Below are 14,260 nucleotides of genomic sequence, written 5' to 3' on the forward strand. Positions count from 1 at the left end.
CAATCCTCATGTTAAGTAAACCCGAACCGGTGCGTGTGAGAGAATAGAAGAAAAACAATAGCCACCCGCACAATCCTGCCTCCCGATCCCATTTCCACCTCCAGTGCGCCGCCACCTCCAGCCACGCCCTACCACGCCTCACCGCGCACTATCGTCCTCCACTGGTGGTTGCCTCACGCCATTTTCCGCCACCGGACGCCACCGCGTGCCGCCGTCGACCACCATCTCCAATCTCCTGTTGTGGTGCCCGTCTCCAATTCGCATCGGAGTCCCCACAGCGGCGGCACAGGACACCTACTCGAACACGCAGTCCTGGAGTTTCCGGCGCGGATTTCACACGAACTTTGCTGCCATAAAAAGAACCCCTCAAGTAAATTGCATCACCAGTTTGGTGGTCGATATTGCCATGCTGGAACTCATAATTATTGGGGCTGAAATTGCACAACAGCCGAAAGGGTTACCTCTGGCAGCTAGCACAGTGGGAGGTCATCTACGTAAAAGACAAAGTGATGTCGACTTTTGGAGGGAAGTTCGAGATTGTGACCTTCTGAATGAGACGACGGGGGCCCTGTGGTGGAGTTACCAACATCTTGATGAGCAGGTGCGGCGATGCTTTGTGTACTGCAGTATTTTTCCCAAAAGATATGGTTTGAACCAAGATGAGTTAGTTAAACTGTGGGTGGCAGAGGGGTTCATACAGACCACTAATGCAGAGGAGGACATGGAAGCTATTGGTCAGCATTACTTCCATGAGTTACTCGCAACCTCATTTGTGCATGATGAGTTAGTTAAAATTTCCTCTCTCTAGTTAAACTCCACACTTACCTCCCCCAAGGGGGGATGGATTGTAATTAACATGTACAATACTCTTATTTTATTTTAATATATACACAGTAGGAGGTATTCCTACTGTTCATGGTAAAAAGAAACTCATTTGTGCAATTAGGAGGATACTACCAAGGTAGTTTGTGCTATTTAGTCCACGATCTTATGCATGATTTAGCCGAGAATGCAACAGGGAGTGATTGCTTCAGAACCGAGAATGGCTCGAGAAGAGAAGTTCCTCATGATGTTCGCCATCTTTTCGTTGCAAATGGAAGAATTGTTACCGAGGAGTTTTTTAAACTGAAAAACCTACGCACTCTCGTTATTGATTATATGGAGCTTGCACCAGCTAACAAAGAATTCTTTGAGAAAGTGTTTGAGAAGCTACAGAAATTACGGGTACTGACCATAGAAACCTCCTGGACATTGATCGATGAAACAAGTGTCTTTTCATATACATGTAGCTATTGGTCATTTAAAGCATCTTCGGTATCTTGCTTTAGTGTTATACGAAGCAGCGCTATATTTACCAAAAACAGACAGTCTTTACCATCTACAGGAGCTAATGTTTGGTTATGCAAGTGATGTAGATGTTTCATCTGATATAAACATGGGTAACCTCACCAACTTGAGGCATATCATCGGCGGCGAAATAGCAATGCATATTCCGAACATTGGCAGGTTAATATCCCTGCAGACAATAGAAACTTTTGATGTAAGGAGGGAACATGGGTATGAGTCAAAACAGCTGAGGGACCTAAACAAGCTTCGGGGCGGTCTGACAATCCAAAATCTTGAAAATGTTGAAAGCAAGAAGGAAGCACATGAAGCAAAGCTAGCTGATAAGAAAGGGCTGACCGAACTACGACTTTTCTGGGTTAATGATAGAGCTTGCACACCAGAAGTTCAAGCAGAGGTACTTGAGGGCCTTTGCCCACCCAAGGATCTTAAAAGTCTGGAAGTCTGGAGGTACCCAAGTTGGATGGTGGGTGAGCAGAACGGTGGCCCAAAGCACCTAAATGAACTTATATTCCACGACTGCAGTCGATTGCGACCTGCTCCCGAACTTTTTGAGCATTTGATTCATCTTTTGCATCTCTTAATTGCTGAATGCTGCTGGGACCACTTGACAGACAATGTTAAGGACCTCAGGTTTCTCAAGAGCCTAACAATTCGGCTTTGCTGGTATCTAGAATCACTTCCAGAACTTCCCCGGTCTCTTCAGAAGTTTAAAGTGTCTTACTGCAATGGAGAATACATGAGTTCCTGCAAACAAATAGGTCATCTGAACTTGCAAAAGCTTCAGCACGTTGAAGCGAAGGAATTTGTACATTAATTATGAAGCGGCTCTCTCGTTGACAATGATGGATTGAGAGGTATATACATCTATGAATCCCTTTGATTCCTACCTTTTGATGTTAAGAACCATTAGGATTTTTTCTCAAGTTGTATAATACATTCCCTGACTGAAATACCAGGCTTCATACAATGGATGAAGCTGAAGGAGAAGCCCTGTCATCCGTAGGATATGATGTCAATTGACGGGGCAGCGATGTTCCACGCCATACCTTGTCATTATGTTTTGTAGAAGTTGTCCTATATATCACGCGCTGGCAGCAACTGATGTTTTTTATGCTGGATTTATTTGCTTCATATGGTTTGTAACAGTGTGGAATTATGAACACTAGATTTGCTTGTTTCCTATGGTTTGTGATATAGTGGAATGATGGCCGCTGCATTTGTTTGGTTGTAATAATTTGGGTGAACACTGAAGCTCTATCTGTTTATTTTCCAATAAATGACGATCTATGGTATTGTGGAACAATGTTTGTTTTGTTTTCAGCTTCCAACTGTCTGTAATATTGTGGAATGACAGACGCTGGTTCTTGTGCTAACACACATACACAGCCTGAGATGGTTTCATGAGACTGCTGTGATATCGACTGGGATCTATGATGATCTTGTTGCTCTGTGCCCAGATGTGTAGTTCTTATACATGTGTAAAATATATCTGCATCTGTCAAGGGAACTCGAAAAATTCTGCAGAAGTTTATTTCACAGGAACATAGTCTGATTCCATCATAAAATAAAATTAAGAGGACAATCCAACCAAATAAAAAGTGCAGATCTTTTATCCTTTATAGGCAAGAGCTTGCCCTACAAAGTTAGCCTCTCCTCAGAAAGTGTTCACAGCTTATCTTCTTCTCAAACATTCATCCAAAGAGCCGGTTGCGGCAAGGAGACATTGCCCTGGCGATGCACCCTCAACAGCAGCCCTTCGCCCTCGGTACTCTCACTGGGCATCTGCCTTGTTTTGTTCCTTTCTCTGGGTTGCTTGTCTGAAATTTAAGAGCACTACAAGTTGTCAGGCAGCTTTAGCTCACCATATATCGACATGAATCTTTGCTTCTCTGATCACTCCCTTCTTCAAGTTACAGGCAGTAAACGAGCATGTACGTATGGTGGAGCCATCAAATGCCTGCAAAAGAACGCATTTTAATAGTCCCAATTGAATTGACACAAGGAATAAGCGACCATGTTTAAGACATGGTCTAATAATATCTCAACGTGTACACAGCAAATACGGACAGTAGCAGAACTTGAGAAAGACCCATGAACATCCAGCAATCAAGATTGCAAATACAACATCACATATATACCAGAACTTCAGAAAGATGTATGGCAATTCGATCAGCAAATCAGTGCTGCAAAAGCATCAGCAGAAAGACCCCTGACACATTGCAAAAGCATCAACATTCAGTCAGCAAAGAGGGTGGCAGAAAACAATATAAAAACAAATATACAGGATGATAAGTTCGAGCAGTATTTCGGTCTGCCAAGCCTTCATGCTTCTTGCATCAGTATATTTGTCCCCTGGAGCACACTTAGCCAGCTCGGCGGATGGAAAGTAAGAGTTCCGAAGGGTCAAATAGTACTAGCTAGCATGCCAGGAACAGCCGAACAGTGATGGTGGTGGTGGTGGTGGTGGCCGTACTAGTAGTAGCAGCGGCAGGCTAATAGCCGTAAACCAGAATGCTTCAACGGGGAACAAACTAGTCAACAGGGAAGCGCATGCAGATATCAAACGATGGTACCCATCATGTAGCTAGATCAGAACGACCCAATGAACAAGCCAATTTTTTCTGACAAAAGTTAATATATCCACTTGAGTTTGTTCAGTTGTTGCCTAGACAGCACCATAGGACAGGTGCAGAAACAATCAATTGATAACTAAAGTGGCCGTACTAGTTGTTCTGTCAGACTGAGGTCAGAAAAATTGTAGGCTAACAGGGCTGACAAGTTAATGTGTAAATGCAGTACTTCAGTGGCTGAAACAAGCAGAAATAAGTTTGCGTTCATTCTCTTACTGTGAAAAAAATGGCAAACAAAGTTGTTATGCATTGCAGAGAATGAAGCTGAAGTTTCATCGAAAGCAATTGAAACTACACACTACATATGTTTTAAATTGAAACTTCACACTACATATGTTTTAAACAAAAGGGAGGGTGGAACAACTTTTGAGTTCTAGTTTACAAACAAGAGGACCCATATAGCTTTGGAGAAGACATTTGCTGTCAACCAAAACATAAGAACTGCCAGAGGGAACAGTCATAGGGAAATCGTTGCTATGTTTGTTGCCGGTAACCACTTCTGAATTTGAATTCAGCATCTCATAGGCCTATAAAAACCATCTGAAAAAGCACGCAACGCCGGGTTTATTTTTTCAGTATATAAGCATCATCAAATGCTACTAGGACAGTAGAGCTAACCATGGGATCAGGGACGTGACATTAGTCCTACACCCTACGCATTCCACATGTAAAAATAATTAAAACTGGTCCAGGACACCTCTGGCATATGAGGCTAGCCGGGAGAGATGGTATGTATGGGTGATGGATATTACTCAAATCAGTGATGTAGAATAATATATGCATTGCATGATGTAAAAATACTGGCATACACGACCATGAATTGCTCAACTAAATTTCTTAGCTAGAAGAAAGATCATTCGATATATAATGAACATGAGTATTACACATTCCGGAAGATTCGTGGTTAATGCACTGCAGCAAATCGAATCAACCTAACCCATCAGCTATTGATTTCTTACCACCGCCAACATGGACACCCAACATGTTATCTTTGTGCTAGTCCACTGTTAACCACCAGTGCTACTTCATTACATGAAGTATTTGGCAAAATAATTAGAGGACACAAAGAAAAAAGATAGCAAATGCTGCTATTTGTTACTAATACGCGTGTACCTTGACAAGAGAGGATCAGCTTCAGAAACAGAAACCTGGACTGAAACCTCTGAAATAGTCCAATCTGCTTCTTATATGCTGCTACTGCACCCGAAATTATAGCAGAAATGGAGATACTACAAGAGTATGCGGTTCGTCTTCCTCTCTACAGGGCCCTTTGCTTCACGCAGTTTTCCTGCCTCTTTACCGAATCATGAAGCACCAGCAATATGCTGATTTGTTTTGTTTTTTCTAAAGATGATTTTCAACCTTGCAGGCTTTCATGGTAGTTAGTGCACAGCAAGATATCGACTTTAGGATTTTCATTTTTGACAGAATTTTGGAGTCTGACGATGTACACAGTGATTTTTCTTCCTTGCCGGGTACAGTTTTGAGTTTTGACGCGTACAGCCACAAGGCACATCGGCCACATGACCCAGGCTTCACTATATGGCTGTTAAGTTAAGAGCGCACGACGCAAAGCATCTAAACCTACAGACAAGCCTAAATATTTGGTACATGCCAAAATCGTATTTTGATACGTGAAGCACAAGCACATATGATATGTACCTTTGGTTTATCACCTGAGATAACAAGAATGGACCAACTGTGCATACACCCGGCATGGAAACTTTTTTTTTTTTGACCTGAGGCATGGAAACTTTTCATCAAAGCTTGCAATTTTATTTCATTTTAAGACATTAATGCAATTTCTCTGTGGTCAACAGATCCAAAGCTCTACTGAATCATTAGCTACAGCAAATATTAATAAAGAAATTTTCTCAAAGGCAGTGCTTTGCCAAAATACTGAATGAAAAAGGTCAACTAGACATCGCACCAGTGACCAGTCTGACTGAACCTTTTAGTACACTAGCAGGTTGACAATATGGACTAAGATTTAGAATATCATAATAACTGATTGTTATGGACAAGAAGGACAATTACAGTACAATTTAGCCCCATGGAACTAATACATATTCAAAACAACATCCAGTGCTAGGTAAACAAGAACAAGGGTAACAATGTTCTTCGATCATGACATTATTCTTAATCAGTAGGTTTACCAAGCATTGCTCTCACCTGAAAATCCAGCTAGCAGGAGTGTAAGCACCAGAAAATTGAGCATCATTATCCAAGCACATTCCAAAGTACGCAGATAAATAATTCAGCCAAGAGAAGAGCCACATCTTAGAGGAAGCACAGGCTTGGTTTGAAGGTAACTCTACTACTCATCTGCATCTGCCACTGATAATGACTCTGAGAGCAGAGGAACATAAGGCAGAAACCGTTGCGCGTTCTCTTTCTCGAGATTAAGGATACGGCCAACTTTCTGATGACGCATATCGTATGATACCAAGGTACCATCTCCACATGAAACAAGGAAAATGGTGTCGCAGTCTGGATGAATACTAACCACCCTGTGCTTCTGTCCGGTCATGCTCATAAGCTTATCAATGTTGGCAGTATGCTTGAGGACCAATTGTTTACTGTCGCGATCCTTGAGGCACCAGAGCTCTATCTCAGAAACCAGGACTTTATTGTTATCATCAACAGAAGCTATAGCGTAGTGTAAGCACCCCTGCGACGCTCCAATCGTACCAAATCTTCGACCGCACGGCATGTAGATAGTTTTCCAGACTTTCCCCTGCATGTCCACCCCCACCAGCACAGACTCGTTGTTGATGCCCTCCAGGTACATCGTACCGGCAACAAAGACACATTTACTAGAGAAGAACAGATCCACTTTCTCAGGGATCACACTGTCCCTGTGACTCCAGGCACCTGTCCGCGACGAGTAGATGGTCACTCCTGTCATGCTCGTCGAGTATGTCTCAAAATGAAAAACATGGAAATGGGATGAGACTGCCGGATCGAAGACAGACCTGCGGTGCGGCTATATCTGTTTGCCGGCTCCTGCGGTTGAGGTTGAGGGGGCAGCTCCACCCACCTCCCAGTGGCTGGATTGCAGACCATAAAATGGAAATCACCCTCTGTCCAAGGGTCCACATTGTTTTTCTTGTAGCCGCTGTAGAGGAGGAGGCCATTGCAGGCGTTCGCCTGGGTGATGCTCTCGTCCTTGTTAGGCTGCAGGTAAGGGAGGGAAGGGTCGAACGGGGCTGCCCCGTCGCCGGAGACACCAGCAAAGTGGTGGCGGCATGCGTTGTTGCTGATGATGGTGTAGAGGAAGCCGGCGAGGGTCTGGGGCAGCTTGTTGCGGTTGGCGGGGTCGGCGATGAGGTCGCGCCAGGGCACGGAGACGCACTTGAAGCGGTGGACGGACCTGGCAGGGAGGCGGGAGAGGATCTCCAGGATGAGGTCGTCGGTGAATAGGCCGGCAGTCCGCACCGTCGACCCAGGATGGCTGTCCAGCCTTGACTTGGTGTCCCTCTCGAGGCTCCTCACCTTCTCCGGCCCCGCCTCCATTGAGGTGAATCTGAAGGGCGTAGGCAGGGGATCTGCAAAAGGAGAGAGGAAATCAACGATCTGGTTGGGAAAAATCTCCCCGGGAGGTGACGAGTCGGGATGGGTACCTTGGATTGGTTGACACCGGCGGCGGTTGACGGGGACGCCGGCGGCGGCGCTTCCCTTCTTGGAGGACACAAGACGCGGCCGCTGAACCTTTTTCCAGAGGAAGAGGAAATGGGGACGCTTCACGCTTTTTTTTTCCTTTGAGGGAGGACGCTTCACGCTTGTCTGTTAACATTTCACAACTTTCAGGATTTTTTGTTTTTCGGATATTATTGTGTTTTCTGCGAGGACACAATTTGAGATGGTGTTTTCCGAGCAAATAGTATCCGACATGATATGTTTCGCCATCTATCTTCTCTGATGAGGCGGTGCCGAATCAATTCTCAAATGGGTACATACAAGATCAAGCTCAGCTGTCAGGCAGTTGATGACTTGGTCGTCTCAATCATATAATCATGTGAATGTATGGAAATGTGAATATGTACAGAAATCGAAATGAATGAAATATCAATCTAGAAATTAATCATCGACCTATGAACCACACATATGGAACATCATTTCAGAAACCTTGCTCATATATTTTAGTAAGTACAGAGTGTATACCTGAAACAGATTGCCTTTGTCCATGTGTTATATCTCCATCGATGTGCTTCTCTATAGATGAAAACCACTGTACAAAACAGTACTCCAAATTTAAGATGAATGGAGGCTACTTTCTGCAGAAAACATGAAAGGAGTTACTTTCTGCAGAAAACATGTTGTAGCCGTTGTAGAGGAGGAGCTTTTTTATTGATTTTTTTAACTCATCCAAATTAGTGCGGTTGTTGCCCTCTTCTCCTCTGTAATGGCTATTTTTGTGTGGGAGGTAAGTATAGACAGTACTCCACATAGCCAAATTAGAGACAGGTAGAGTTTAGGTGGTAATATTACAAGTATTTCAATGGAAAACACAACTAATGCTAATCACCCCATGTATTCCACTCAATCTTAGAAGTAAACATTACAGATTTTTATGAAAACATATGGTTGTCTTCAAACTAATTTAACTAAAAGAATAAATGGCAGCAATAACTGGTTGCGGTCCCTTCAAACTAATTTAACTAAGAGCAGGTAGCAGAAAAGCTTTAGGATTCAGTGTACGTACCTCCCGTGACACTGGCGAACTGCAGAAGTTGGACTAGATTCTCAACGGCGTAGACGTACCCAGAATCTAGAGGAGAACCACAATCTGGCGATGGCACCGCCGTTCGTGTAGGGTCGTGGCTATGTGAAGGAGTACGACAAGCGCGGGTGTGGGCGGGGTGGTACCCAGACCGGAGCTGCGGCGTCGGAGCGGTCCAATAGTAGAGGAGCCACATGACACTAGTAGAAAACAGGGCATTTGTCCCGGTTGGTGAGGGCCTTTTGTTCCGGTTCTAACACGAACCGGGACAGATGGACCTCCACGTGGTCGGTGGCACCAACCGGGACTAAAAGACATCCACGCGTCAGCACTTCAGTGGCTGGGATTTTTTTTTTGAAAGGGAGGGGGGTTTGGGGGTTTTGGGTGGTTAATTTAGGTGTTTCATATATTATGTTAGCTAGCTAATTAATAGAGAGAAGTGTCCTCTCTTATGTCCGTGCTTGGTCGACGCTACGTACTGTACATAGAGAGGCCCTCGACACGCTAGCTAGTAAGAAAATGAAGGGAACCATTAAGTACAGAAGTTCGTCATGCATACCGAGAGAAGTGATCGATCGACCTCTCCTTCTCCGCGAGATTGGTCGAACAACAAGTTTTCATATTATCTATCCGACGCTACTGGCTACATACATATATAATATGTAAGATCTCTTACAATCCCCTAGCATTTGAAATCAACTTCCACATGGTATTCTCCGGCTTTATTGATGACGTGGTCAAGAAAGAATCCCGCCAATTCCTCTTGAATTGCTTTCATGCGATTTTTCTCTAGGAGTTTATCCCGCATCTGCCACGTCTAATTTGAAGAAGGGGGTTAATACATATATGAATGAAACTCAACAGAAATGATGGTGTAATAAAATGAAATTGTGAATATTATTGCTTACGCACTTCATATTGTCTTTTAGAGTAGCCCCGTTTATTTTTCAAAGTCGCCTTGTAGATGAACTCGCACACGTAGCATCCACAGAAATCATTCCCTTGTTCCTGCCACAAGCACTTTACGAGAAATAGAGGTCAATCAAACTGATAATGAATCATTATAAATGGCATTGATGAAAGTACAGCTATAGAATCAACGGGAGATGCGCGCAACTAGCTAGCTAGTAGTACTTACTTTCGGGTATGTATATCGCAGCTCCTTCAGCAGTCCCGGAACTTCTGCGGTGAACTGTTTCCAAACCCTGCAAGACAAAGAAAATAATTATTATTACTTGAGATATCAGGAAATGAACAAAAAGATGCCGATATGGTGCGATAATGATCGATTGAACTTACTTGTTGAGAAAATTAGTCATGTCCGCATAGGTTTCGGGATCTTTTCGTCTCGAGTCTAAGACGTTTACTACTCCCCACTCAAGCTTAATCTCCAGAAGAACATAGTGGAATCTGCGCACGCATGCATAACTCATCAATTAAATTACTATAACCTCGCTCGAGTAATAAGGGAAACCGAATATGCACACGACAGTAACACTCACTGGAAGTTGTAAGGAAAGAGTATTATATCTTTGTTTTGATTTTTGATCAACGATTGTAGCAAGTTGGCCTCGGCCTCTTCGGCGTGCTTTGTAACCTGAATTTCATCTATGGTATTTGTGTTAATGAACCCAATATCATACATTTCTTGTTTTTTGCACTCGACGATCTTCAATCTGCATAATATAGTGACGATAATTAATTATAAATACATGCAATGAAAGAGCCGAGCTATATATAGAGACTTAATGACAGAAATAGTACTTACAGACAGTAGCAAAAGACCGTTAATTTATCGAGGGCCTTTTGATTGAAGAACTCGAAGAACTCCTCAAATGGAACAGTCAACAGATCAGTTCCAACGAGGTCGTGCTCCTCTTTAATATTTAGATACAAAGCATTCGTCCCCCAGACTCTCTGCAGGTTTTCATGTACCAATTATGGAATCTTTGCATCATCGTTGTTAGAGATTTTCATCTTTGACGAGAGGCTTCCTGTACTCGTATCTGTGTTCATCCACCTCCAAGAAATCAGGAAGTTGATCGTCAGGCAGGTAATCTGCAAGATTGCCATAACCGGTCACCGTCCCCGTAGCATTAGCGACGATGTCGCCGCTAGACACATTGAGCAGGGGCATGATTGCTTTGCTTGTTCGCCGAGCTGGGCAATTTTTTTCCCAGCTGCTCGTTCTTTTAACCTTTTATCACTGACAGTACTTCCCGACCGCTCCGCTTCGAGATATGTCTGTTCAGTAATACGCTCATAGTTGGTTCTCGGCGGAGACTTTGATGGTTTCCTCAGGGCATCGATAGTGCGCTTTGCTTTCACCGGATCTACCTTCTCCTCCGGAGGTGGATGTCTCTTTGCTTTCAACCCTTCAAAGAAGTCGTCCACTTCGGCCTGCACGATCTTCGTGTTTTCCTCCTTGGTCCTCTCGTACGGTAACTTCTCTAGAGGCTTGAGAGAAGGACCTATCTGTATTGCCTCCCGCCTCTGCTGGCTGTACTGCTAGACGCCGGAGCAGACGGAGCGGCTGCGGCGTCTGTCTTCTTTCATGCTTACTTACGAGGCGGAGAAGAAGGACTACGACGCGCCGGAGCAGCCGGGGCGGCGGCGGGTCTCTTCCGCCCTTGCTGGCGAGGCAGAGAAGGAGGAGGCTGCTGGCTGCTCGGGCGCGCCGGCGCAGGCGGAGAAGAGGGCGGAGTGCCGCCACGCGCCGGAGAAGGAGGCCGAGTGCCCTGATCGTCACTTGCCGGAGGAGGAGGTGGCGGAGGAGGCGGAGTGCCCTGACTCGTCGTCGTCATCGGAGGAGGCGTCCAGTTCGGAAGCTTGATGAATTCCTTCCGCCATAGGCATGGAGTCTTTAGAGCAGAACCCAGCCGAGTCTCCCCTTCACCGGTAGGGTGGTCAAGCTGGAGGTCCTCAAATCCCTCCGTTATTTCGTCCACCGTCACCCTAGCATATCCTTCTAGAATCGGACGACAGTAAAAAGTTGCACCAGGTTCAGAAGGTCGAACTTGGCCGACAGCCGCCTTGACTTTTAAGTTCTGCCATTGCGTCATAAGGTGGAAATTTTGAGCCTCCGTGATAAAATCCACGGGGTAGCTAGCAGGAGCCGTCAAGACATGCTTCGGCTGAAGCAGCTGGGTGGAAGCCACGCTGCTTCTCCGCTGAGATGGCGGGGTAGCTTCGGGGGAAGCTTCGGCAGGTCGTTTGCTGCGATTTGCTTCTCGTTCCTCTTGCCCTTGTACCCTTTCATGCAGCGCCTGCAGTTGGCTCTGCTCCAGTTTCTTCCTCCTCTCGTGGGTTTTGTAACCCCCTGCGTCCGGAAAACCAACCTTCCACGGAATGGAGCCTGGCATGCCTCGTGTCCGTCCATGATGCTTAGGATTCCCGAGGGCCATTGTGAGCTCGTCCTTCTCCCTGTTTGGAACGAATGTCCCTTGCTGCGCTGCATCGATATAGTGTCGAAGCCTGTTGACTGGTGTTTTCAGTTGCTCATCCGTCCAACAACACTTCCCTGATACAGGGTCCAAGGTTCCGCCAGCCCCGAAGAACCAAGTCCGGCAACGGTCTGGCCAGTTCATTGTCTCTTGTTCGATCCCTTTATCAAGCAGATCATTCTCAGCCTTGGACCACTTAGGCCGGGCTTTGAGGTAGCCACCTGACCCCGTGCGATGGTGAAACTTCTTCTTCGCAGCATTTTGCTTGTTTGTCGCCGACATCTTCTTACTCTTTTCCGATGTCGTGTGGGCCACAAATGCGGGCTAGTGATCTCTGATCTTCTCATATTTGCCGATGAATTCTGGTGTCTCTTCTTTGTCGACAAACTTTTTTAGATCTTTCCTCCACCTCCTGAATAGGCCTGCTATCTTCTTAAGAGCACAAGACTTGATTAATTGCTCTTTAACTGGCTTCTCTGGGTCCTCCTCTGGCGGTAGGGTGAAATTTACCTTCAGCTCAGTCCAAAGATCATCTTTCTGCATATCATTGACATAAGACACCTAAGGGTCTTCCTCCTTAGGCTTATACAATTGGTGGATGCTGATCGGGATCTTGTCCCTAACAAGAACCCCGCACTGAGAAGCAAATGTGTTGTTTGTCCGGATGGGTTCAATCGGTTCGCCGTCGCGCGCGATTGCTGTGATCTCAAACCTTTCATCCGAGCTCAACTTTTTCTTTGGGCCTCGTCTCCTTACCGAAGTTGTGCTCGATCCAGAGGGCTAGAAAAAAGAAGAAAGACGAGAGTTAATTAATATGTGTACATATACCAAAACAATGAATGCATCAATTAGCTAGTCAGCACAGGCTTAACTAATATATATACCTGGCCAGACTCGGTTTGGTCACCGGAGCCGTCATCATGGTCTCCTTCTTGCACCGTCATTGGGTCACCGGAGCCGTCCTCATGGTCTCCTTCTTGCAACGGCATTGGGTCAAAGGAGCCATCATAATTGCCTGCTTCTTCACCCTGTCCTTTCAGACCATCGGTGTCGTTCAGAAACGATAAGACGGCATCACTTCCATGTGCGATTATCTCCTCCAACGTCACTTCTGTTGCTTCGTCTCGGGGGGTGTCCATAGTTTCTATAAATATTTACAACATGGAAATTATTATTCAAACATGACAGATATGGATATATTAGTGGCAAACATAGAACTAGCTATCTAACCACAGTAAGGAATCATATTAATTAGTGGCCTCGACACTGCTTCCCTAGGGTTTGGGGTGGCCTCGACGACAACGCTCTTTTAACTTGGTAAATTTGGGTGGCCTCGAGAGAGTTTGTCGGGTAGGGGCACGGCGGGAGGGGGTAGGAGACCAATATCGTTTTTTCTCTAGGGTTTGGGTGTCCTCGAGAGTTTTGGTCGAGCGAGAGGGCCGGGGGGTGCTGCCGTGGTATAAGTTATCACAGTCGAGAGGGGGTATATGTATCGACCGCCCCTCATGTCGAAGTTATCCGGGAGGGGTTATATCGACAACGACGCGACATACATATACATGGGAAAATAATATTATCAGGGAGGGGGTATATCGACCCCCTCCCCTCGTGTTGAAGTTATCGGGAGGGGTATATGGACGACGACAGACCCGATAAAACATAAGAAAACGAAGAATAAATAAAAAGAGGAGAAGAAGAAAGGAATAGAGGAGAAGATCAAAGAAAAAAAGAAGAAGAAAAGAGGAAAAGAAGAAAGGAATAGAGGAGAAGAAGAAAAAATAGAAAAGTTTCTATTTTTTCTTCTTCTCCTCTATTCCTTTCTTCTTCTCCTCTTCCTTTTCTTCTTTTTTCTTCTTCTTATTTATTTATCCTCTTCTTCCTCTTCTTATTTCCTTTTTCCTCTCATTCTTTTTCTTCTTCTTCCTTCTTAAAAATACATGAAGTAGTATTGCTTGTTTTTTTAAATAATGTTCAAATAGAAATTTTAGAAAAAAAGTAAAGGTTTTGCCTAATTCATTGTTCATATGTATATTATCGGGGAGGGGGTATATCGACCCCCCCCACGTGTTGAAGTTATTGGGAGGGGGTATATCGACCCCGGCCCCCTTGTGTTGAAG

General features: G+C 44.9%; 2 protein-coding genes across 4 annotated transcripts; one reads left to right on the top strand and one right to left on the bottom strand.

The window, feature by feature from the left end:
- Positions 1 to 406: 406 nt before the first annotated feature.
- Positions 407 to 2,161, top strand: LOC119284319 (putative disease resistance protein RGA4). Its single transcript, XM_037563494.1, has 3 exons — positions 407 to 783; positions 927 to 1,254; positions 1,376 to 2,161. The coding sequence occupies exons 1-3, from the start codon at positions 407 to 409 to the stop codon at positions 2,159 to 2,161; spliced, it is 1,491 nt and encodes a 496-aa protein (XP_037419391.1).
- A 689-nt stretch (positions 2,162 to 2,850) lies between these two features.
- LOC119288232 lies at positions 2,851 to 7,815 on the bottom strand. Of its 3 annotated transcripts, XR_005141142.1 has the most exons (4): positions 7,601 to 7,815; positions 6,953 to 7,525; positions 6,150 to 6,851; positions 2,851 to 5,716 (listed from the first exon to the last, which is right to left on the bottom strand). XR_005141142.1 is itself a non-coding variant. In XM_037567868.1 (3 exons), the coding sequence occupies exons 2-3, from the start codon at positions 7,491 to 7,493 to the stop codon at positions 6,295 to 6,297; spliced, it is 1,125 nt and encodes a 374-aa protein (XP_037423765.1). In that variant the 5' UTR covers positions 7,494 to 7,525; positions 7,601 to 7,815; the 3' UTR covers positions 6,148 to 6,294. The 3 variants fall into 3 exon arrangements, 1 of the variants encoding a protein (XP_037423765.1); XR_005141141.1 differs by lacking the exon at positions 7,601 to 7,815 and having other exon boundaries at positions 6,150 to 6,878; positions 6,953 to 7,591; XM_037567868.1 differs by lacking the exon at positions 2,851 to 5,716 and having other exon boundaries at positions 6,148 to 6,878.
- Positions 7,816 to 14,260: the final 6,445 nt, after the last annotated feature.

The sequence above is a fragment of the Triticum dicoccoides genome, chromosome 4A (assembly GCF_002162155.2).
Source record: "Triticum dicoccoides isolate Atlit2015 ecotype Zavitan chromosome 4A, WEW_v2.0, whole genome shotgun sequence".
In the NCBI taxonomy this organism is placed as follows: domain Eukaryota; kingdom Viridiplantae; phylum Streptophyta; class Magnoliopsida; order Poales; family Poaceae; genus Triticum; species Triticum dicoccoides.